This window comes from Pan troglodytes, chromosome 7 (genome assembly GCF_028858775.2).
Source record: "Pan troglodytes isolate AG18354 chromosome 7, NHGRI_mPanTro3-v2.0_pri, whole genome shotgun sequence".
Classification (NCBI taxonomy): domain Eukaryota; kingdom Metazoa; phylum Chordata; class Mammalia; order Primates; family Hominidae; genus Pan; species Pan troglodytes.
Window position 1 is genome coordinate 119,708,088 of NC_072405.2, and position 24,698 is coordinate 119,732,785.

Genomic DNA, 24,698 nt, shown 5'->3' on the forward strand with positions numbered 1-24,698 from the left:
AGCAGAAGAATGTAATTTCTTAAATTTGTATCTGAAAATGGGGCCTCTCTAAAATATAACAAGGGATTTATAGTTGTGGATTTCTATAACTATATCCTAGAACCTTGTCAGCAAGTAAAAATGATTTTGATCATGTTTGAGGTACCAGGGCAACATACTATTTAAAGAAAGCATGGTGTGAATCTTTTTTATATTGAAGTCTTCCACATTGCAATAATCTGTCCCCTTTATAAATTTAGAATACCATAAACATGATACCTTATTATCATAAAAGTCCTACATAGGGCTCAATATATGTATACTATGTAATTTCTTAGAAAATCTACATTTGACTCTAGATTATTAGTTTAAGAAATTCCTACCAATAATGACAAAGACAATAGACTTTTGCTCATTTTGTCAATATTATCACACCCCATTTACATCGTGTGCCTGTAAAAAAAGATGGTTATAAATAGGGTATATCATTGCAGAAGAATATTTTTGAAAAGTTTTATAGTCATATACATGTCATTACAAACACAATTGTTACTTTTATAAAGCAAGCATTCTACATATTTCTTTTTGGAGAAATGTGTGAAATGCTAAGGTAAAATGAGCCTCTCCAACATTGATTCAATTTGGGAAAAGATTAAAATGTATAAAGTTCTCAATAACAAATCAAACACATGTAAGGAAATACTCAGTGTGTATGTTGGTTCTAGGTGTGCCTGTTCCTGTGACCTGGACTCGCTTGGCTCATACTGCAAAGGCAGGGGAAAGAATTTTAATTTTACAAGAAGCAGTAACATGGAAACCAGGAGATAACATTGTAATTGCAAGCACAGGACACAGGTATGATATCTTCTGGGCTTAATGATGTGTATTTAGAAAAGAAATTTTTATACTGTATAAAGAGGGACAATTCAGATGGTGCATGACTATTTGGTTTAAACTTGAAATCTCTAATAAAGAAATACGAACAGCCAAATACAGATTTGCCAAGTGTTAACATTAGGTTGATCACATTTGTATTGCATTATAATTGATAGATTTACAATAAGAAAAAACATAAATTTGAACCTATGAAATAACTATGTCCTAGTAAAATGTATGTTTTACATGGTTTGGCTCCCATGTAAGAATCTATTTGGAAAAAACAAGTGTTTGACTACTAAAAGTCATTTGGAAATATCTTAGAGTTTTAAATAAATACCTTAATGAATGCAAAAATGTAAATGAGCTTCTTAGTTTGAGGTCACGAAAGAACATGTTTGAAAGCAGCTAGTGAACTCTCTTATCTTACAGCCTTAGCAAATGGTTCCCACTGAGCAAAATCGTTAATAATGACTAAATAAAAGAGAAGAAATAATTATACAAAAAGTGATGATTCACATAACCTTTTAGGTGCCTGTTATTTTAAAACCAAAACTACTTATGACCCTTAATTTCTGTTTAATTACATATTTTAGCAAATAAGACATAAAAGAAAGAAAATTAACATAATACCACCAAGTATCACCTGAGTAGGGGCAAGAGGAGCATTATTTTTGCTTTATTGTTCAAATTATAGATAATAGTAAAATTGAATATGGTTGTGATTATTAGGAAATGAACAGTGATTTATAAGAAACAGCTAAATTGTGTTAAGGCCATGATTCAACTTAAATTTAAAATTCAAGATGTCATTTTGAGTTTGCCATATTCCATGTTAAAAATAGACTTGCAGTTATTAGGAAGAATTAAATATATACTTAGCTTTAGTGCTCATTTTGTTCTGCCCTTGGAAGAAATTTTAATTATATAATGGCAAAATTAAAAAGCAGGAAAATGATAGGGGTTACTAACAGAATAGAAAATCTTCATTTATGGCTTTTTGTATGAAATGAAAGGGTTTAGAATAGGGCTATTTAGTTTTCAGAAACAAGAATTAAGGAGTTTCCCACCAAATCTAATTGTTCACTGTGTCATTGATAAATCCTATTTGAGAGTTTGCAAAGCCAGTGGTTAAGAAAATGCCTTCAAAAGTCAGCTTGTCTCTGTCTAGCTCCCTGCAATACCACTTACTAGTTCTGTAGTTATATTATTTTACCTCTCTGTGCTTCAGTAAAATTGGAATGGTATTAGTAAGGATTACATTAGTTAATAAGTGTAAAGCAGTAAAAGCAGAACTTGGCTCAAACTAAGTGCTTATTACACTTAGTGTTGTTGTATTACAACAAAGGAAGGAAAGATGTGTTTAGGTACATACAACATATGAAAATGCTTTTCACAACTTCTTTTCTAAAGAAATCATTGTATCATCCGAATCCAGGAAAATTCAAGAGAGGCTAATCTAAGGCCTTTTTGCATACCGCCTGTGAGATCTTGTACCACTGGTTCGCCCTTATCTCTAAGCATCCTTAATCTCCACCTTTCCTTGCCCCTCCCCCACAATTTCTTCCCTGTATCTTTTGGAATGATTCTTGTCCCCATCCACCCATTGTCTTGATAAACAGCTTTGTTCTCCTGTCTCCTGTAGCATCTTTCTTTTTTTAATCCTTTATTTTAGAGTTGTAAACTGCTTAAATATTATATGCTCATTTCTTCTATTTTATCCTTACTATCCTTTGTTTTCTTTCTTTAAACACCTGCATTCTAGTTTTCTTCTTCACAAATCTTTTTCAGTGACCTTCTAATTATTATCATTCATTATTTCCTTTGTATCACCAAGTTCTTTTGGTCTGCCCTTGGCATGTCTCTCAGCTTTCTCTGCTTTCAGTTTGATTTAGATTCTCAGCCTCTCACACCTGGAATATTACATCATCTTCCTCTTTGGGCTCCATTCCACTTTCTTCCCCCACGAATTCATTCTGCATTAATTTGTTCAATCAATCAAACCTGTTATTGAGTTGTGACAGGTGCTGTACTAAGTGCTCAGCATATAAAATGATTTCAATGGGTCTCATGCCTAGAAGAGTAGACAAGTCAGTGGAAGGGACAGAAAGGTAGATATCTCATAGGACTGCAGCGTGGTTGCTCTGAGCACTAACAGAGCTTTATGCAGAGTGTATTGAGAATGCAGAAGTAGGGTTGGGAAAGTTGAGAGAGCTGCTTTGAATCTATTTCACATGTGGCACTGTCATTTGCACTGGCATTTAAAGGAGTAAAAGGATTTGCCAAGGGAGGGAAGGGTAAAAAGAAAAGTTGGGAAAACACAGAGGTAACTCCCTTAGGCTTACCTTTGTTAACAGCAGCAATCACACTTTAGTAGATAATATATTATACAATCAAGCATTGACACACTTGTCTCCTTAAAATCAGGGAAACTTTCTACTTGGTATCCCCAGTGCTTAGTTCTATGCCTAAAATGCAGGTTAGACCCTCAATAAATGTTTGTTGAATGACTAAATGCACGAATGTGTACATTATAGAATTGGCAAATCCCTTCTGCTGTGGCTGGAATTTGGGGTATATTTGGAGGAATGGTAAAAACGAGACCTCCTAAACTTCAACTCAATCATTTCTTTTCCTTGTTCAGGAACCTTCAGTGACTCTCCCTTGTAAAGGTTCTCAACTTGTGCATGACTGAAATTTTGGACCAGATAATCTTTGTTATGTTGGGGAAATCCTGTGTATCACGGGATGCTTAGAAACACCCCTGGTCTCTACCTACTAGATGCCAGTAGCAGCCCCCAATTGTAACAACCAAAAGTGTCTTCAGGCATTGCTAAATGTCCCCTGGGAGGAATAAAATCATCCTCAATTGAGAACCACTGAGTATGATCCTCCATGTTATAAATGAATAGTTTTCCAAATACTTTTTATAAGCTAATCCAGTTCTAGGAACGAATGTAGACCTTGAAAAATATTTCATTGAATTGAATATATTTGTAAAACTTAGTTAATCAAGCAAGAATAAAATATTTTTTCTAATTTCTGTTCAGAATATTATATGACATAAGAATAGTTTCCTATTTTGCAGAGAAGTATTTAAAATGAATAAAACAAATATACCAAAACAATATGTTATGTCAATTTATATTAATTTTAAAATTTTTTTGTCAAAATTTTTACAGACACAGTCAAGGAGAGAATGAAAAAATGACCATTGCATCTGTGTCTGCTGATGGCATAAACATAACACTAAGTAACCCACTAAATTACACACACTTAGGAATTACGGTCACACTCCCTGATGGAACTCTGTTTGAAGCAAGAGCAGAAGTTGGAATTCTTACAAGAAATATTTTAATAAGAGGATCTGATAATGTTGAGTGGAATAACAAAATTCCTGCATGTCCTGATGGATTTGACACAGGTAATTTTAGTAGCTCTCGTGGTTGGTATAATCATGCCATATAGTTTTACAATTTAATTGGTTTATATTGAAATACATTATTTCAATGTATTTCATTGTAAATATCATTAAATATAATTCAATGATATTAATCTTATTATAAGATACCATTAAATATCTTATAAATATAATTAAATGTGGAAATTTGGAAATGCTGATAGTATTTGTGAGTAACGAAGATATTTGAATATATTGAAGAAAAGTGGTTAATGCTGACACTATAATGGGAGAAATAAGTGCACTTGGATTCTGTTGATAAATTATCTTCCTATAATTATGATTCATCATTATGTTTAGATTAGACCTTGATGATTAGTTTTAATATTGTCAGCAAGAAACTGCATTATTTAGATTTACTCAGAAAATATGGCAAACTATATTTGATAGTGATACAAAGATTCTGTTTAGCAAATCTTTGACTGTCAGAGCTTTTTTAATTTTCCAGAATTTGCAGTTTATCAGAACAGTGTGAGAGTGGGTTTACTGTAGAAAGATATTTTAATTAATTCCTAGACTGATGAAGGATAGACAGACAAATGGATAGATGGAATGATGGGGGGAAAATCTATAGATATATAGATCTGAGCCAGTGGGGGTAGGCTAAGTCCGAGTTTTTCAAAGTCAGCTCTGTTGGTATTTTGGCCCAGATAATTCTCTGCTGTGGGGCACTGTCCTGTGCATCACAAGATGTTTGACAGCACACTTGTCATCTACCAACTAAATTCTAGTAGCCTCCTCCAACAACTGTGACAACCAAAAGTGTTTCCAGACTTTGCAGAAATGTTCCCTGGGGGCAAAATTGGCCTCAGTTAAGAAACACTGGACTAGGTTATGCTCTATTTACAAACAAGCCCAAAATGTCAGTGATTTAAAATATAAAAGTCTATTTCCCATTCATGCTACATGTGTCCCATATGGGTCAACAGGTGGGCTCTTCTCATTATAATTGCCTTGGGATCCAGGCTTATGAAGGATCTATCTCAGCACGGGCTTCTGTGATATCTGAGGCAGGAGATGAGATTACTGGAAAGTAAAGCACTAGCAACTCATTGCTTTGGTCTCAAAGTGACAGGTGTCTCTTATACTCAAGGGTAATTGGTCAGAACTGATTCCATGGCTATGCCTAACTTGAAGAGAGTGAGTTAGTGCAAAACCCATATACCCAGAAATAGAAGGGAAATGGATATTGGTGAATTTTAGTGATGTTTATATCACAGTTCTCATATCTATAGCAGGAAGCAGAATGCATCTTACATGTCTCTTTTAAATATTTTATGTAATCATTCATATCATTACAATACTATAAGTAGTTGAACAATAACATATGCAGCTTAAATAATAGTCTTTTCTTCAAAAGGAAGTATAAGACAAAGCTCATGGGATTTTATGTCAAATGAGCTACGTTCTCATTCCAGTTCATCAGTTCATCTGCGTCAATTATCACAATGTACATGAAACCTAGTTTCATCCATTTAAATTAAGAATACTTTCTGTTCTATTTACTATGGTTGTAAAAAGTAAGTGACATAATGCATATTCTCATGTTCTAGAAATATAAAATTGCATTGATTATGTTAATCCTCAAATCTTGGGGAAGGCTTCATAAATAATAAAACTAAATCCCATTATCAATATTCCCTTGATCATTCAAATATTTGTTTAGTATCTTCTCTGAAAAATACTGTATAAGTACTTTAGGGAATACAAAGTTGAACAAGACAAGGTACTTACCTATCTTGCTATCTAAAAGAGGAAATGATGTGAATGCAAATAACTATGTTCTAGGATGAGGTTGAGATCATACGTGAATCAAATGATACACTTAGTTATGAGAAAATCTTCAATATAAGAGGATTCCGACTTTTTTTTTAACGATGCTTTAAAAACTGTTTTGAAGGAGAGTTTGCTACACAGACCTGTCTCCAAGGAAAGTTTGGAGAAGAAATAGGAAGTGACCAATTTGGAGGCTGCGTTATGTTTCATGCTCCTGTACCTGGTGCTAACATGGTAACTGGGAGAATAGAATATGTAGAGGTGAGAGGCATTATTACTAAATCACAGTGGTTTGCTCAAGGTTATCCATACAAGAAATGTGTGTTGAACTCCTGCTGTTTGTCAATGCTACTTATAATCTGGTAGGGGAGACAGATACATAAGTAAACAATTTTAATACACCCATTTGATCATGCCAAAATTTTGTTTCTCAAATTTTCTCACACCTCGAATCGAATTAATCAGCATTTCTATCTTCTCTACCCACAAAATGCTGTAACCAGAACCCAGTCTCTTTCCATACCTCCACCTGATCCTGTGCCTGAGCCACTATCTCCTCCCACCTGGACTGCTGTGATTTTCTCCTACCTGGTCTTCCTGCTCCCACGTTGCTCTAATAGAGTTTCCACACTTCAGTCAAAGTAAAATTTTAAAACCATATATCAGATCTTGTTACACCCCTCTTCAAAATCCTTCAGTGGCTTCATGGTATACGTAAAACAACAGGTCCAAGTCCATCCCATAGGAATCATGTGATCTGACCCAGAGATACCCTCTGATTTATCTCCTACAACCCTATGCCTTGCTCGTGCCATGCTAGTCATAGAGGACTCCTTATGTGATCATGTCAAGCACATTCCTATCTCAGGTCCTTTGTACTTGCTTTTCATTATTTATTTATTTATTTATTTATTTATTTATTTATTTATTGTTGAGATGGAGTCTCACTCTGTTGCCAGGCTGGAGTGTAGTGGCGCAATCTTGGCTCACTGCAACTTCCACCTCCGGGGTTCAAGCAATTCTCCTGCCTCAGCCTCCTGAGTAGCTGGGACTACAGATGCATGCCACCACACCCAGCTAATTTTTGTATTTTTAGTAGAGACGGAGTTTCACCATGTTGGCCAGAATGGTCTTGATCTCCTGACCTTGTGATCCACCTGCCTCGGTCTCCCAAAGTGCTGGGATTACAGGCATGAGCCATGGCGCCTGGCCTGTACTTGCTTTTCATTCTGCTTGGAATCCTCCTCCATCAAATACTTGCATGGCTGACACCCTAATTTCAGTCAGATCTTTTGACAAGGGTTATCGCTCCAGAGAGGACTTTCCTCACCACTTTTATTTAAAATTGCCACCCAAACTCCTGTTTACTTTATTTATACATAACTCCTAATAGGATATCTGTTTTTATTTATTTTCAACCTCTTCCTCTAGAACATAAGCTCTATTATTTTACAGATGTTGTCTTTATGGTTCTCTGCTGATTCCCTGGAACAATGCATGGCATATAGTAGATTCTCAGTTGATTATAAATTAAACAAATACATAAATATGCATGTTATCCCTATGACACTAGAAACTCCTGTGTATCTTATTTATATTCAGGCTGTATAATCACGGTTTGGCATAGTTCTTATCATGTATTCAGCAGAAGGAAGGAAGGGAGGGAGGAAGGGATAATAAAATCCATAAATCCATTAAACCAGGCACACCTCGACTGCATTGATGGTGACACAGTCAGCACCTCCATTTTTTAAACTTCCCTCCTCCTGAGATATGTTACATGTGACATCTCAAATATGGACTAAGTGAGATTGCTAGGTTGATCTGGATATTGAATATTAATAATGGTTAATTTTTAGCTTTAGATGGACAACAAAAATAGAGGAAGTAACGTTTTATTTCCTTACCCCATGAGATTATATGCTCACATGCATGCACACATGCACATACACACACACACAGACACACTGGTATCCTCTGTATTAAATTATTAAATCATAGACCATTTGAAAGAATGCACAGCAGGGTGATTAAGAGCACCAGCTCTAGAGTTAGACCAACTTGGGTTTAAATGGAACTTTGTAACCATAAACAAGATGCTCAGCCTTTCTAAACTTCCATTTATTAATCTGTAAAATGAAGTCAATGGCAAGTGCCTACTTTAGGGGATTATGGCAAAGACTAGGATCATGCATGCAAAAGAGCACAACATCTGGCACACATAAAACATTCAAGAAATGTTTCTTGTTATTACATAAGAAGCAAAGTAAAGTAAAAGAGGAAAAGAAGTCTTTCAAGATGTTTTATTTCCTAAAACACAAAAGTTTACTAATATACCAAGGCAAAAAGCAGAAGAGTCAAAGATGGCTTTTTACATTCTTTCATTCATTTTGTAATAAGTGTGGTCTGCTATACATTGTATAAAACATGGTGGGTTGGGGGTTCAATAACATTTTCAAATAATAAACATGAAAAATTTGGAAGAAATAAATATATTAATAATAATATAAAATTAGATATTTTTTGAAACAAGAAAATATGAGCTCAACATCTGAGCTATTACTAAATAACTGTGATTTCTGGGCTTAACAGGTATTCCATGCTGGCCAGGCTTTCCGGTTGGGGCGATATCCAATACATTGGCACCTGCTTGGAGATTTACAGTTTAAATCTTATGTAAGAGGCTGTGCAATTCACCAGGCCTATAACAGAGCTGTTACTATTCATAACACACACCATCTTCTGGTTGAGAGGAATATTATATATGATATTAAGGGAGGAGCATTTTTTATAGAAGATGGTATTGAACATGGCAATATCCTCCAGTATAACTTGGCAGTATTTGTACAGCAAAGTACCAGTCTTCTGAATGATGATGTGACCCCGGCTGCATTTTGGGTCACCAACCCGAACAATACCATACGACACAATGCTGTTGCTGGTGGCACTCACTTTGGCTTTTGGTACCGGATGAACAACCACCCTGATGGGCCATCCTATGACAGAAACATTTGTCAAAAAAGAGTTCCCCTTGGCGAATTTTTTAACAATACTGTCCATTCTCAAGGTTGGTTTGGAATGTGGATCTTTGAGGAATATTTCCCCATGCAAACGGGATCTTGTACATCTACAGTGCCTGCGCCTGCAATATTTAACTCACTTACTACTTGGAATTGTCAAAAAGGAGCTGAATGGGTCAATGGAGGTGCCCTTCAGTTCCATAACTTTGTGATGGTGAATAACTATGAGGCTGGAATTGAGACTAAGAGGATCCTGGCTCCTTATGTTGGAGGGTGGGGTGAAACCAATGGAGCAGTGATTAAAAATGCCAAAATAGTTGGCCATCTTGATGAACTGGGAATTGGGTCTGCATTTTGCACAGCAAAAGGCCTGGTTCTCCCATTTAGTGAAGGCTTGACTGTCTCTTCTGTGCACTTTATGAACTTTGACCGTCCCAACTGTGTAGCTTTGGGAGTGACATCCATCTCTGGAGTTTGTAATGACAGATGTGGGGGTTGGAGTGCAAAGTTTGTTGACATCCAGTATTCTCGCACAATGAACAAGGCTGGCTTTCGCTGGGAACATGAAATGGTAATGATTGATGTTGATGGCTCACTTACAGGTAATGTTATTTTTTAATTTGTGATAAAAATCCATTGGAAATATGTTTGTGTTAGCACAGAATTGAATTGTTAAAGCAGACTTAGGTGCATTACAGATCTTACCCAATAGCAAACTTTACTAATAATTTAAATGATAGAGGCAAGCACCAGGCACAGATGAGACATTCTTTTCTGGAAGAGCCCCAGTCTGTCAGAGGCAGCCTCCAAATATGTTCTTTTTCTCCTGCATTGGCACATTGATTTTAAATTAACAGAAAATTTTGGGCAATATTCATGGGAACATTGATCACAAAAGGAAACCATTTCAGTTTTAGAATGCCTCCATTTTATACTCAGTTAATTGCACAGATAAGAAACTGCTTACATCACTACCCTAATTTTTCAGCCAGTCATGCTCCAGAAACATATAAATTGCAGGCTTCTTTACAAAAGCAATATAGACAGACTGTATCTATCCTTGTGAAAATACTTTTAAGAAAAGAAATAAGTCACAAACCTGCTGTGAACCCTTTTATTCCAATCTAAATCCTAAATTTGTAATTTATTCAAAGAATACCAAAAGAACAAAATTCCATATACATTGTAGGTTAAATTTTAGCATTTCAAGTTCAGATAAGTCACATTTTCAATATTTCATAAATATTCATGATTTCTAGAATTTAGCATGTTTACAAATTGTAAATGATAAAAAAATCTGTCTAAATAAGATAGTGAGGATATGTGCCTCATACTTTGTGAGTCAATCGACAGGTAAACCTATAGACGGTAATGATTTACTTTTGAAAGACTGTGAAGGATGAAAGAATATTCATCTCAAAATTCAAACGCAGAAGTTGAGTTTTCAACCACAGTTGTTAACTTCTGTTTCAAGTATAATCGTAACTTTAAAGAGGGAGAATGTTTGGATGCTTTTGATATATAAAGCTTTGTGTAATGTTTATTGATTTACTTAATTCAGTTCAGGTTTTTAATGTTAATTGTTAGTCTACCAGTTTCAAGTAAAGGCTTTATGGTCATAACACCTGGATTTAAATCCGCTGTGTCCTTGAATAGGCTACTCATCCCACTTCCCATTTCCAACTTTGACTCTCATGGGTGCTTCAGACCCTGTGTTTCAGCTAAATCCACAATAACATTCCTGACCAAAGAGCCACTGCAAAGTTTCTGTATGAGATCCTCTTGCTCCGTGCAAACAAACAAACAAACAAAATTACCCAGACCTTTAGGCTATATTAGTGGTACTATGGGTCACAATTCTGTATATTGTAGACCTTTTTTATGTTTCTTAATGTGAAATAAAAAACATATTTTGTTTGTTTGTTTCCCAGGCCACAAAGGACATACCGTCATTCCACACAGCTCATTGCTAGACCCTTCTCATTGTACTCAGGAAGCTGAGTGGAGCATTGGGTTCCCTGGATCAGTCTGTGATGCTTCAGTCAGCTTTCACCGTTTAGCGTTCAACCAGCCTTCTCCAGTATCTCTGCTTGAAAAGGATGTGGTTCTTTCAGACTCTTTCGGTAAGTGGAATATATTAGTTTAAACAACTAATTTAAATATATCTTCCTAAACTTTTGTCATCATCTTCTTGCATTGTTACTTGGTTGTTCAAACATTGCAAAAAGTATAGTATTTATATTAGAGTCCAAGCAGGAAACAAATAATACTCTCGAAGTAGGTGTTTGAGAAGCATTTTATAAATGCAGAGGCTAGCAAAATATTCTGCTGATCAAGAAACCTCCAGACAATATTATGACAGAGAGAGGGAGCGTTGGCATAGCCCTTGGAGCAAGTAAAAATGGACCAGTGTTCCTGCCACTCAAAGCAAATGTTTTTGATTGTCCTTGCTGATTGAGATGGGATGGGGGAGCATTTACTAGGTAATAGCTGCCTACCAGGTGCCAGGGATTGTGGATTTACTGATTTGTTCCGGTAAAGGTACAATACCTGGAACACCAGATATGCTTGACATCATTACCTGATTATGTTGCATTAATTTACTGTCATTGTTCATAATCCATCTGGCATTTGCACCAGCCAAACGAGCAAGCTAACTAAATGGGGATGTGGTGAAAATCCTGAATCTCACTTTTCTTAAATCTTCAATCATGGCACTAATCTCTGCATTCCGCCCCCGCCCCACCCCCCCTTCCCCCCACCGCCCCCCACGCCCCAACTCAAGGAGCTAAACTTGCTTTTATTCGATTAAGGAGGTGGCAAAATTGTTCCTAGAGTACAGAGTATCCACATAGTTCCTCCTACTATATTTGACCCTACTCCATTAGTTGGGGAACCAGTGTGGGAATTCTTCCAGTTATTAAGTCTGCCTAGTCTCACTCTACCTGACCTAACCTACCCTGACTGGCTCAGATCTGTATCTCTATCTCTTTATCATTCCATCCATCATCTCTCTAGAAATTATTAGTTAAAATATCTATTTATAATGAATCCACTCTCACAATATACACTGTTCTGAGGGACTGCAGATTCTGAAAAATGGAAAAAGCATTGATGAATCAAAGATTTGCTAAACAGAATCTTTATATCATCATCAAATATGGTTTTTTACATTTTCTGGGTAAATCTAAATGATGCAGCTTCTTGACAGCAATATGGAAAACTGTAATCATCAAGGTCTAAACACATAATAAGGAATCGTAAGTATAGAAAAAGAGTTTAATAACAGAATCCAAGTGCACTTATTTTTTCTCTTATAGTGTCAATATTTACCATTTCTCATCAGTATTGCAGATACTTTCATGTTACTTTAAAATGCTATCAATATTGTTGAATTTCCCCCATTTAATGATATTTACAAAGCAGAGACTTGCCATTTAAAAATTTTAAACCATGTATCTCAATATAAACCAATTAAGATTTGAAAGTGTTTAGCATAATTATACCAGCCACATGACAGCTGCTAAAATTACTTATGTCAAATCCATCAGGACATGCTGGAATTTTCTTATTACACTCCACGTTGTCAGCTTCTCTTATTAAGATATTTCTTAGAAGAATTTCAACTTCTGCCCTCGTTTCAAATGGAGCCAGTCTTTTCAATTTTATATATGATTCAGGAAGGCAGGTATTTCTGCATTTATGACATAATAGCTTTCTTGTTAAGTCTCTCTGTGCCCTTTAAGAATTAAGATTTTTTATTTAGTTACTAAACTGTGAATACCTAGAGGGCAATATCTACAAACTTACCTTTCTGACACCATAAGACTCATCACAGAACATTGTAAATAGTAAGTACTCGGCAAGTGTTGAATTAAATGGAATTAGTTGCAATACTCAGACCATATTGCAAATACTCAAACCAGATTTTATATGTCTGTTTCCACTGTACATTCTGGAACTGGAGAAAGAACCATAATATGTACCCATGACCCTACTGGTCTCACTGTGAGACTAAGTGAAGACTCATCCATCACTTGCCCTTGATAAGCCCCCATTCTGGCTGGTGGGGCATGTTAGCATGTTAGCATTGGTGACTTCGAGGATTATTAGCATCAGTTTAGAGCCAGGATCTAATAATATGGAAGGTCTGGTTATTTTTCTTTCCTTGGTATAATCGGCCTCATATCTCTTTCACTCAGTTGTGGGGCTTTTGGTCTGTGAATTGGCTTGGATCTAGAAAACAGGTAAGAAGCAGTGAATTTCTACCTAGGTAATTTGAGTTAGACTTCTGTCATCTAAGACCCCTATTAGTTTTCTTCCTATATGCAAACCAAATATCACCTTAATATGCTACTCATCTAATCTCTGGAATCTCAAGATCAATCAATCAGCTATCACAGATTCCTGCAGGTCAGAACACTCTGATTCCTCTGCCCAGTGACTATTGTGCTAATTAAACCTACCTTTATATCTAATGGTTAAGCACTGACTCCTGCCACTTTTAGATTCCATTATTCCTACTGGGATCAAAAAACCCAATCCCATGGCACCATCCCCTACCAGCATTTCTGGCATTGAGAGAACAGCTACCACAGAACTCTTCAAAGGGCTAGTAAGGGGAAAATGCTATTACCATTACTGACCCTGAAAAGATGAAGGGAAGGAACAGTTACATGGACCCAGAGACAGAGCTGTATGAAGAAGGCTGCCTGAAAGAAGCTGTGCCCCTTGGTTGAGAGATACAAGAGCCCTCCAAGATCCCCCTACATTCCCTAAGGGTGAGAATCAGGGCAATAAATACCTCTCTTTCACTTTTTTCCTTCCCTCTCTTCTCTTTACTGTGTTTCTTACTGTCTAAACCCAACCAGAAGCTAGAAGGCAAAGGAGCAGGGTAGAGAAGGGTGAAAAGTGGATCTACAGGAGAAAACCTAAGTGTGCAGTGCCACTTCCATCATTCGTTATGATGATATAAGTTATTACATTTAATTTTAAAACATTTTTTCTAGGTTTTTTTCCCCTGTGAATTAAAAGGGTCATGTACCTGCTATCTGAGTAATAGCTATACCCACTGTCACAGTGCCTTAATAATATAAACCCAGGAACCTTTGCTTTTCTTCTGATAAATAGATGTCCAGAATGGAATGATGTTACTTAAACTTTTAAAGTCTGTGGTACAATAAAATATTTTAAACAAAATATCTATGAATGTTTCTTCCAAATAAAGACTGAAACAAAAGTAACCAAAACATCAAAAGCAAATGAAATTATTTTATCTAATGAAGTGATATTTTAGTATTTCCCATTACTGTATCATAGAATAGTTTCTTATTTAATCATCCTTTTACCTACTTTATGGCATACCTGTGAGTAAACTGAACATTAGTACTTTATTAAAACATGATTTAAGATACACTTTTTCAGAAACACAGACATGTGCAACCTTCCTAAGTAAATTATTTTAAATATACAACATAATAAAGTATATATTCCTTACAAGTTGATCCCCAAAAATATTTGGATGAAGATCGGGAAAAGTATCTGGAGGATCCTGCTTTTGATACCAGTTACTCTACTGAGCCTTGTTGGCAATACTCAGATCATCATGAAAACAAATACTGTGATCTGGAGTGTAGCCATACTTGTAACTGCAAAACGAGGTCATCATCATATTTAGATAACTTAGTTTGGAGAGAGAGTGAAGTTAACCATTACTATGAACCCAAGCTTATTATAGATCTTTCCAATTGGAGAGAACAAAGCAAAGGAAAATCTGATAAGAAAGGCAAATCAAAATGTGAAAGGAATGGATTGGTTAAAGCCCAGATAGCGCTAGAGGAAGCATCACAGCAACTGGCTGGAAAAGAAAGGGAAAAGAAGCAGGGATTTGATTTTGATTCCTTTATTGCAGGAAGTATTCAGCTTAGTTCCCAGCATGAGCCTACTGATGTTGTTGATAAATTAAGTGACTTGAATAGCTCAGTGTCCCAACTAGAATTGAAAAGTTTGATATCAAAGTCAGTAAGCCGAGAAAAACAGGAAAAAGGAATGGCAAATCTGGTTCAATTAGAAGCCTTGTACCAATCTTCTTGGGACAGCCAGTTTCTGAGTGGTAGGGAGGACTGTTTTTTCATAAATCAGTTTTGTGAGGTAAGGAAGGATGAACAAGTTGAAAAGGAAAACACTTACACTAGTTACTTGGATAAGTTCTTTAGCAGGAAAGAAGATCCTGAAATGCTAGAAACTGAGCCAGTAGAGGATGGGAAGCTTGGGGAGAGAGAAATGAGGAAGGATTTCTGAACAACAGTGGGGAGTTCCTCTTTAACAAGCAGCTCGAGTCCATAGGCATCCCGCAGTTTCACAGTCCAGTTGGGTCACCACTTAAGTCAATACAGGCCACATTAACACCTTCTGCTATGAAATCTTCTCCTCAAATTCCTCATCAAACATACAGCAGCATCTGAAACATCTAAACTAAAACACTCAGCAGACATTTATCTTTGTATTCTTCATGAAATGTGTTTTGTCTTTTTTTATTACTAGTGTTTAAGTCATTTTTTACTTGAATCAGATGGTGTCATTTAGTAAGGGTTTTATGAGTTCTTCTTTTTTAAAATCCAGACTTTCTTTTTCTACATGTGAGATCGTTTTCATTTTAACTGGCATGTCATTTGCACACAAAAATAAAGACTAGAGCAAAATAATGCAACGCAGGAGGAGAAAAGAAATGCACAAAGACAAGTAAAGAACATTCTCTCATAGAACAATGATCTGTTTTACAGGAAACAGACCTTGCCTTGAAATTTACACAGTGAGACTGTACATAATTGCATGAAAATAGCTATTTTTTTCCTAAGACATTTTTCATTCATGAGTATTTCCAAGTATTTCATACTGTACACATTTCTTAAAACACATGATACCAGCAGCAACTGAAAATGAATGCCGAATTTGGTTCACATGTGTTATCTACCTCAAGGTAACAAGAGTATGTGGCAAAACATATACCGCCCATAGTGCTTCACAAAATGCGCTTCTATTTAGACAGCCTTTATTGTAGTAAACTGTTCTTAATAAAACTCATTCACTGTTTACAAATGTTCTGGTATGCATTCTTTATAGTGAAGTGTTAATACATCACATCTTATTTATTTTAGCAAATCAGCATATCTTCTGTATTTAATTATAAAAATTAACTTAGTTTTTAAAATTTATTTGCAAATACACTTTTTCCATTTGACACTATGGTTTGTTGCCTACCTAGCTGAATCTATAATGTCAGCTTATCCTAAGGCTGTCCACATACTTAATTTACTTAAGTGTTCATTTTAAGTAACGTGCTCACTGTGTATAGGAATTTGTATTTTGGAGGTGCTTGATCTACAAAGAAAAATTAATTAGGAATTACTTTATTATAAAATGCTCCTAGAAGTCTTAATTGTGTTTATTTTTTTTAAAAAAAGAATGTTAGACTTGTGCGCATGGAAGTAATTAAGGTACATCATATTGTAGTTTAAAAGTTGTACATGATAAGACATTTTGTTTTTACTGTATGTTTTTACTGAATGATCTATCCCCCATCCCAAGGCAAGCATGAATAAAATTAAGTTAAACATAAAAAAATAAAATAAAGTATATATTCCTTTAACTATTAATTTTTAAGCACTAATATTCAAACATCTAAGCTTTCAAATCTCTAAGCTTTCTTTTTGTGGTTATTTTTAGTGGTGGTGAGGATTTTAGAAAGGAGCTTTTGTTTGCTTATTTGTTTATATTCTGGTTTTTTGATTCAGGGAATCTGGTATTTCTGAATTTATAACATTTTAGCTTTCTTGTCACGTTTCTCTGCGCCCTTTCGTCTATTCCCTTCAAGAATTAAGATTTTTTATTGAGTTACTAAACTGTGAATACCTAGAGGGCCAGATCTACAAACTTATCTTTTTGACGCCACAAGGCTCAACGCAGGACATTGCAAATAGTAACTACTCAACAAGTGTTGAATTAAATGGAATTAGTTGCAATACTCAGACCAGATTGCAAATTAGAGAAAACACTATGCTAGGCATTTTACTTCTGTGTGTGAAAAAAAAAAATCAACTGTATAGTAAAGTACCTTTGGCTACTTTGATCTCCATTAAAGTCAAATAAAATTATTTACTTCTAAAAGTTAAAAACAGAAAAAGATAACTTGTCCTGATTGTATATGTATGCTGAGTGAAACAAAAGTTTAAAAAGTATACTAGATTAGTGGGAAGTAAGGGTTTGCTATAATTTTACACATGTCCATATATATCTTTATCAAAGCATCTCATGCATGATGGTATATCTTTATGTAAATATATGTATAAAGTTATACCAGATGGCAAATTAATTTGAGACACTAACTCTTAATGATCCTATTTTTAGAAAATATCAACTTCAAAGAGTTTATATTTCAGTCCAAGACACTTAAAACCAACATACTTGAAATGAGTGCAGCTTAAAAAATTAGGAAAAACACAACTTAAAAAAATGGAAATTTGTTTCACTTGTGAAACTGAATTATTAAGAAATGTCAGGTTAAATGCAATCCCAAGCATCAGAAAACTTCACTGGAGGCTAGGTGCGGTGGCTGATGCCTGTAATCCTAGCCCTTTGGGGGGCAAAGGTGGGCAGATCAATTGAGGTCAAGAGTTCGAAAGCAGCCTGGCCAACATAGGTGAAACCCTGCCTCTACTAAAACTACCAGAAAAATTAGCCAGGTGTGGTGGCACATGCCTGTAATCCCAGCTACTCGGGAGGTTGAGGCAGGAGAATTGCTTGAATCCAGGAGGCAGAGTTTGCAGTGAGCCGAGATCATACCACTGGACTCCAGCCTGGGTGACAGTTAGAGACTCCATCTCAAGAAAAAAAAAAAAAGAAAAGAAAAAGAAAGAAAAGAACTCAATTCAGTGGAATTCCACTTAATTGAGTTCTGCAAATCCAGGAGCAAATTCTAGAGGTTTTGGATGATTTTAATCAGCTCTTCTATGTTAACCATTGCTTCACAACAGACTATCTCAAAACTCAATAGCTTAAGCCTACAATCATTTATTCTTAGGTGTCCACAGGCTAGGTTGATTGATCTAGGCTGGGCTCTGCTGGAAGTCTCTGCTTCAATATAAGGCTTTGCTTCTCCCCAAGGGCTGAGCTCAGGTAACTCCACATGTACTCGTTCCAGGTGTCAGGCAAAGGGAGAGCAGTTACCTGGAGGAGGCTCTTCTCTTTGTGAAGATAGAGGCTTAAGAAGTCAAGCCTCACTGAGCAAGCACTTTTCAAGCATTTACTAGTGTCAGTTCCACTAATGTCCCATTGGCCAAGATCAATGAAGCAGGGAAGTCTACTTTTCCCTCAAGGAGAAGAAAGGAGTGGATATTTGCTGAACAATAATCCAACTAGTCGCAGTTCTTTTCATACTTTACGGGATTTTCTGGTAGTGAAAGTTTTTGGTGTCCTTGGTCATGAATCTTTTAAAATTAATACTAACTCATAAAGCATAGAAAATCATGAATTTTTTCTCTCATGGCATTGGAATTTTGTTGGGCCTTATTTTAGACAGATTATTTTATAATCTTGCTTCTAGCTTCTTCCTCCTAAATTTTTAAAATAAGAGGTTGTTAATTTAATATAAAATCCAATCTGAGATTAAAAGTAAAGGAAGGGGGAGAAAAATAGAGGCAGTTAATGAAAGACCTTTCCTTTATATTGTAAGAGAACTTTTCAAATCTTCTATTAAAGCTATCAGGCATTCTCTTGTGACCAAAGCATTACTAAATTATATAGTTTTTCCTGTAACAGGTAGTTCAGGTTCAAGGTTTGTATTCCTAAAATGTATATATCTTCATCAGTGTTAAGTTATAGGTCTAGTTGTAGCCTTGTTCTTTAAGAATTCTAAATCAAAACACCATTAAAGTCAAACAAAATTATTTACTAGTAAACATTAATATGTGTTGTACAGATTTTAATTAGCTCAACAGACATAGAAAACTCTAATAAAGAATCAGAGCTTATGTTTTTATATATTCTACATCAAGGATTCCGAATAACTAAGTTCTTAAAGAATAAAAATGAAATTATGTTTAGATCAATGACCTTTAAATAATTATATTAATATATTTAGGCACTTTCGTTTTAGCAGTTGTAATTTCACAATGTTTCAAGTGTATCTTGCCCTAAGGAATAAAGGCTCCATCTCAATTCAAAATTCCAGGTTTGAAAGCATTTTACTTTCCAGTTAAATATAATATTAATCATTTCAGTTCTTCAGTCAAACGAAGACATTTAGAACATAAGTAATGAAATGCCATATTAATCTTTTTAAAGACTGTCATAGACTAAACCAATATTTGCTAAACCAACATTTGCTAAACCAACCAAACTAAACTAACTTTTGCACTTGTTTACAAAAGGAAGAGTTTATTAGAGGTAGAGATTACTATTATTTGCTTGTTCTATGTTCTCCTATAGGCACAAGCATTATTCCATTTCAGAAGAAACGACTGACTCATATGTCTGGATGGATGGCTCTGATTCCAAATGCAAATCACATTAACTGGTATTTTAAAGGTGTGGATCACATAACCAACATTTCATATACATCGACATTCTATGGATTCAAGGTAAAAATATTTATCTTCTAATGATTATAATTGTGTATTACCCAAACACAGCCTACATCCTCATACTTACTCACAGACATTGTTAGGCCAGAGGGACCTTTCATCACAAATTGAGCTATTGAAATCCTGCACATTCTTTGTGAGCCACTCTGAATCTAAGAAGTAAGCCAAAAAAATCTCATTTGAGAATCAGAAGTAAGCAATCTTTCTGCCACATTGCTGTAGTACTAAGCTTATTCCCCTGTCATTATTACCATGATAATAACTTACCTTTACTGAGAGTTTATGATATCTCAGGGACCAGCAGTTAAGGACTTTATTTTTTATATCATGAAATATATCAAACATACATGAGGTCAAGAGTTTGAGACCAGTCTGGCCAACATGGAGAAACCTCGTCTCTATTAAAAATACAAAAAAAAAAAAAAAAGATTAGCCGGGTGTGGTGGTGGGCATCTGTAGTCCCAGCTACTTGGGGAGACTGGGGCAGGAGAATCGCTTGAACCCAAGAGGCAGAGGTTGCAGTGAACCAAGATCACCCCACTGTACTCCAGCCTGGGCGACAGAGGGAGACTCCATCTCAAAAAAAAAAAAAAAAAAAAGCCACTACCTAACTCTATCTAAATCTAACATTCTGTGAATATTCACTTTCTAATTTATAAAAAAAGTAAAATATGGTAGATAAAGTGGAAGCCTTCTGTATTATTTACTCTCATGTTATTCCCCATTCTCCACCTCTAATGGTAGCCAGTATCCTGAATTGGATGTTTTCCATCTTATACATGTTCTTCCACTTATACTACACATTTGTGCAGCATTGTTTTAAATATTTTTAAACATTATAGAAATAAAATATTGTCTACAATTTTATCTGTCAGTTTTTAAAATAAAATATTTTCTGAATATATGCATATATACACACATACACACATCACATATATGTGTGTATGCATATATATATACTATACATGTGTATACTTAATGTATATGTATTTATATATACATACACACACACAGGAGAGAGAGAGAGATCCTTTCATTGCCTTAGTGACAGAACTAGCATTATTGTCATAGACGTGTAAAACGTTAATAAACAAAATAGAAATTCAAGACAAAAAACAAACTAAAGCCAAAACTTTTAAATCTTAACATAATATAGGGGCTAATTATATGTCATTAAAATTAATGTGTTATACGAGGAATATTAACATACAAGTCACATTTTTCTATAAACTTTTATAGGAAGAAGACTATGTAATTATATCACATAACTTCACTCAAAATCCTGACATGTTTAATATTATTGATATGAGGAATGGTTCCTCAAATCCATTGAATTGGAATACTAGCAAGAATGGAGACTGGCACCTTGAAGCAAACACTAGTACTCTATATTACTTGGGTATGTGTCATTAGGCAGAAATGATAGTTTATCTAATGCTTTGTCTAAAAGATGAGAAAAATTGCTTAATAAGCACATGTGTTGTGCAGTGCTTAATATATACAGGATCCAATAAATGTTTGCTGAATGGAAAAACTGGAGACAAAATTTATTCTTGAAAAGGTTTTGAGTTGAATTAAGAACTTTCATTTTATGTTGAAGGTGACACCAGCATGCTTGCACATTGACAGTTTTATTTCATGGGCTTAGAGAAAATGAATACAATGGAAGCTGGCATATATTTTGTTTCCATTTTTATTATTTAATTATTTGGAAAATTAAAATATTTAAGAATAAGTTTTAATTAAATTCTAAAGCATTCATTTTTATCAAGATATTTTGACCGTGTATATCTTTATAATACATACATTATCAGAATTTCTCCATACCTCTTCCATACATGTGAATTATAATTCAAGTTACTACCTAAAGAACATTTTCCAAAATGCCATAATTTTGTTTACATTCAAGTACTTTGGTCACTATGTTCATTTAACCCACTTTTACTTCACTTTCAGTGTCAGGAAGAAATGACCTTCATCAGAGTCAGCTCATTTCTGGGAACCTGGATCCTGATGTGAAAGACGTTGTTATTAATTTCCAAGCTTACTGTTGTATTCTCCAGGATTGCTTTCCTGTACATCCTGCATCAAGAAAACCAATTCCCAAGAAGCGACCAGTCACATATAAGTACATAGGCCTTTTGTAGTTGATACCCTTCAATATCTCTTAACATAATCCTTTTCACATGTCACTCCTGGGTGAAATAATAATGCTTTACTCTTGCACAATGTCTTGTAGGTTACAAAGTACTTTCGCATTCACTGCTTTGCTTGAGCCTTACAAAAACCTTCGTGAGAAAATGAAAAAGTCTTACAAATATTATGTGTGAAAGTTACTTGTAACCTCACAGTTGCAGAATGTTAGATTTAGATTATTAGACCTGGCCCAACTCCCTTATCATATAGACGAGAAAGCTGACACCCAGTGAACGTAGGTGCATTACCTGAGATCACAGAGCTCACTGATGGCATATCCAGTACAGCACCAGAAACTAAGTCTCCTCGTGAATCCAATGCTTTCTTAGCAGGTGCTGTCTCTAGAATAACCATCGTGGTCAAATCTCATAATAGAAGTTAGTTAATTTTCTTTCTAATATATTTTAATTCTTTTAGTTAAAAACAATATTTCTATCTTTGTAACTTATGTAGCTCTTTACCTTTATTTCTCGTGAAGCATCACTTTCTACCTTGTATTAGAGTAATTACTGGACATGATGGTACTAGCACATTCAGTATTAGTCTTTAAGATGCTGAAAGGCGTGATCCTGATTTGATATATATTTGCATCCCTTATGGACAATACTACTGACAAAACATGATGATGATGCTAAAAACTAACATTTAGTGGGCACTGAATAGCCCACTACTGTGTAACAAGTACAACTCAATGATAATTATTAGATGAATTACATTTCAAAATAAATAGATACTGTAGTGGTTATTGTACAAAAGAACAAAAATTGAATTTGTTTATATATTCATTCAACCACTAAAAAAAATTTACTGAGTATCCACTAAGTGCCAGGCATTTTGGATTCAATTATAAACAACATAGATGTGATCTCTGATCTCATTACACTCATATTCAATCCAAAGAGATGACAAAACAAGCAAATAAATAAACAAAAAAGTAAACAGAAGATAAAGTATGTAAGTGTGAGTTGTGATAAATGTTATTAAAAAATGGATAAGGGGCTGGGACAGACAGCAATATGGCAGGGACAGCCTTTGGGTGGGGTGGTTAGGAACACCCTCAGGGAGGGGTTATTCCAACTGCAACCCAAAGGATAAGGAAGAGCTCGCTGCGCGAAGGGTGGGAGAAACCTAGGGAGCAACTTGTGCAAGTGCCCTGACATAGAAAGGATGTGGCATGTCAAACAATGGAGAGAGAATCATCAAGGCCCTTATGCATTCTGAGGTAGATATAATTATTAAATATTTAATTAACATTTATTATGACTACTATAACAGATTTAGATTGCTCTAGGCCAGAATGTGATAAAGGTAAACTACGATAAACTACATGTATATGCCATGCTATAGTTTTTCTTTCTTCCCACGGTATGAATTTTCATCACTGGAAATAGTTATAATTGGACTGATTAATTTGTATTATTCAGCTAGCTATGAATAATACAAGACAAAACAGAATCTTGACCCAGAAGTGCTACCTCAGGATTAGAACAGAAGGCTCAAGCTATATAACTTAATGCCTAGTTTTAGAGGGCTTTGTTGATCCTAACAATGGCAAATAAGAAGGGGAATGCATAACATGATTATTGATAGTGAGTGATGGTATTAATAAGAATGAAGGGCTATGATTGTGCATATTTTCCAGTGGGAAAATATCACCAATTTTATAATAATATCCTTCATAAAAATTTGCATTAAAAGGTATTTTCTAGAAGGCATAGTGATGAAAACTGAAGACCGTCTGTCCTCCCATACACTTTATGAAATTATTTCAATTTAACCTAGCTTTCACTTTGGATACAGACCTGCCACCCCCATCCCAGCCCAGGGGCTTAATGGCATTGGTGCATCCTCGTCAACTCAGAGACCATCCTTCTACCCCTTTCTTCACAGAATCTAGCCAACTATATCCTCTACCCCTACTCCCCATGAAATAGCACCATGTGTCAAGGGTCTTTAAAAGGACGAAGCGTGCATTTCTTTTTTCTTCTCTACCATGTAAAATCTTATGGGGAAATGGAACAGTTTACATTTTAGACAAAATTAGGGAATATCACAAGTAGTAATTCATGGAAGTATTTCTCTTCTCCTTTCAGTTTATGGTCAAATGATTCTTTTTGGCAATCATCACGAGAAAATAATTATACTGTACCTCATCCAGGGGCAAATGTGATTATACCTGAAGGTAAATGCATAAACACAAATGAATAAAATGTTTGTTTTATGTAATATTAACACTATGGCAGGGTAGATGTCACAGTTTTATCAGCACACCTTGGGGAAAGAGCAAGTGTGGAGAAGTGGACTCTATTAATGCATCCCGGATACTAAACCTAGCCTTCTGGGGTTTCTGCGGATTTAAACCTGACCATTAATTAACAAGAGCAGATTTTCTGGGAGAGATAGGAATCAGGTATTATATGAAAAGACATGTCATAGACACTCAAAACTAGGACTCACTGATAAGCTTGTCAATGTTTTGCTATAAGTTGTAGTTTATAGATTATGTTAGATTTCTTAAAGTATTGTTTTATAGGAACATGGATTGTAGCTGACATAGATATGCCATCAATGGAAAGACTCATCATTTGGGGGGTTCTAGAACTGGAAGATAAATACAATGTAGGAGCTGCAGAATCTTCTTACAGAGAAGTTGTTTTGAATGCTACCTACATATCACTGCAGGTAAGAGTGAGGGCCTCGTAGTTTATATCTTTATTAATCTAATTCTAAAATGTATGTTTACTCAAATAA

The 24,698-nt window shown here is 35.2% G+C and overlaps 1 protein-coding gene and 1 pseudogene across 3 annotated transcripts in view; both read left to right on the forward strand.

The window, feature by feature from the left end:
* PKHD1L1 (PKHD1 like 1) overlaps nt 1–24,698 on the forward strand; it is a 170,904-nt gene that overhangs the window by 93,456 nt on the left and 52,750 nt on the right. For all 3 annotated transcript variants that reach the window (XM_016959781.4, XM_063817348.1, XM_063817349.1), the window contains 10 exons: nt 705–834; nt 4,038–4,279; nt 6,216–6,352; nt 8,684–9,713; nt 11,043–11,234; nt 19,597–19,748; nt 20,991–21,150; nt 21,708–21,879; nt 24,041–24,129; nt 24,481–24,629. In XM_016959781.4, coding sequence (XP_016815270.4) covers nt 705–834; nt 4,038–4,279; nt 6,216–6,352; nt 8,684–9,713; nt 11,043–11,234; nt 19,597–19,748; nt 20,991–21,150; nt 21,708–21,879; nt 24,041–24,129; nt 24,481–24,629 — 2,453 coding nt within the window. The remainder of the gene's footprint in view (nt 1–704; nt 835–4,037; nt 4,280–6,215; nt 6,353–8,683; nt 9,714–11,042; nt 11,235–19,596; nt 19,749–20,990; nt 21,151–21,707; nt 21,880–24,040; nt 24,130–24,480; nt 24,630–24,698) is intronic.
* Nucleotides 11,576–16,263, forward strand: LOC134810831 (mitogen-activated protein kinase 6-like; annotated as a pseudogene).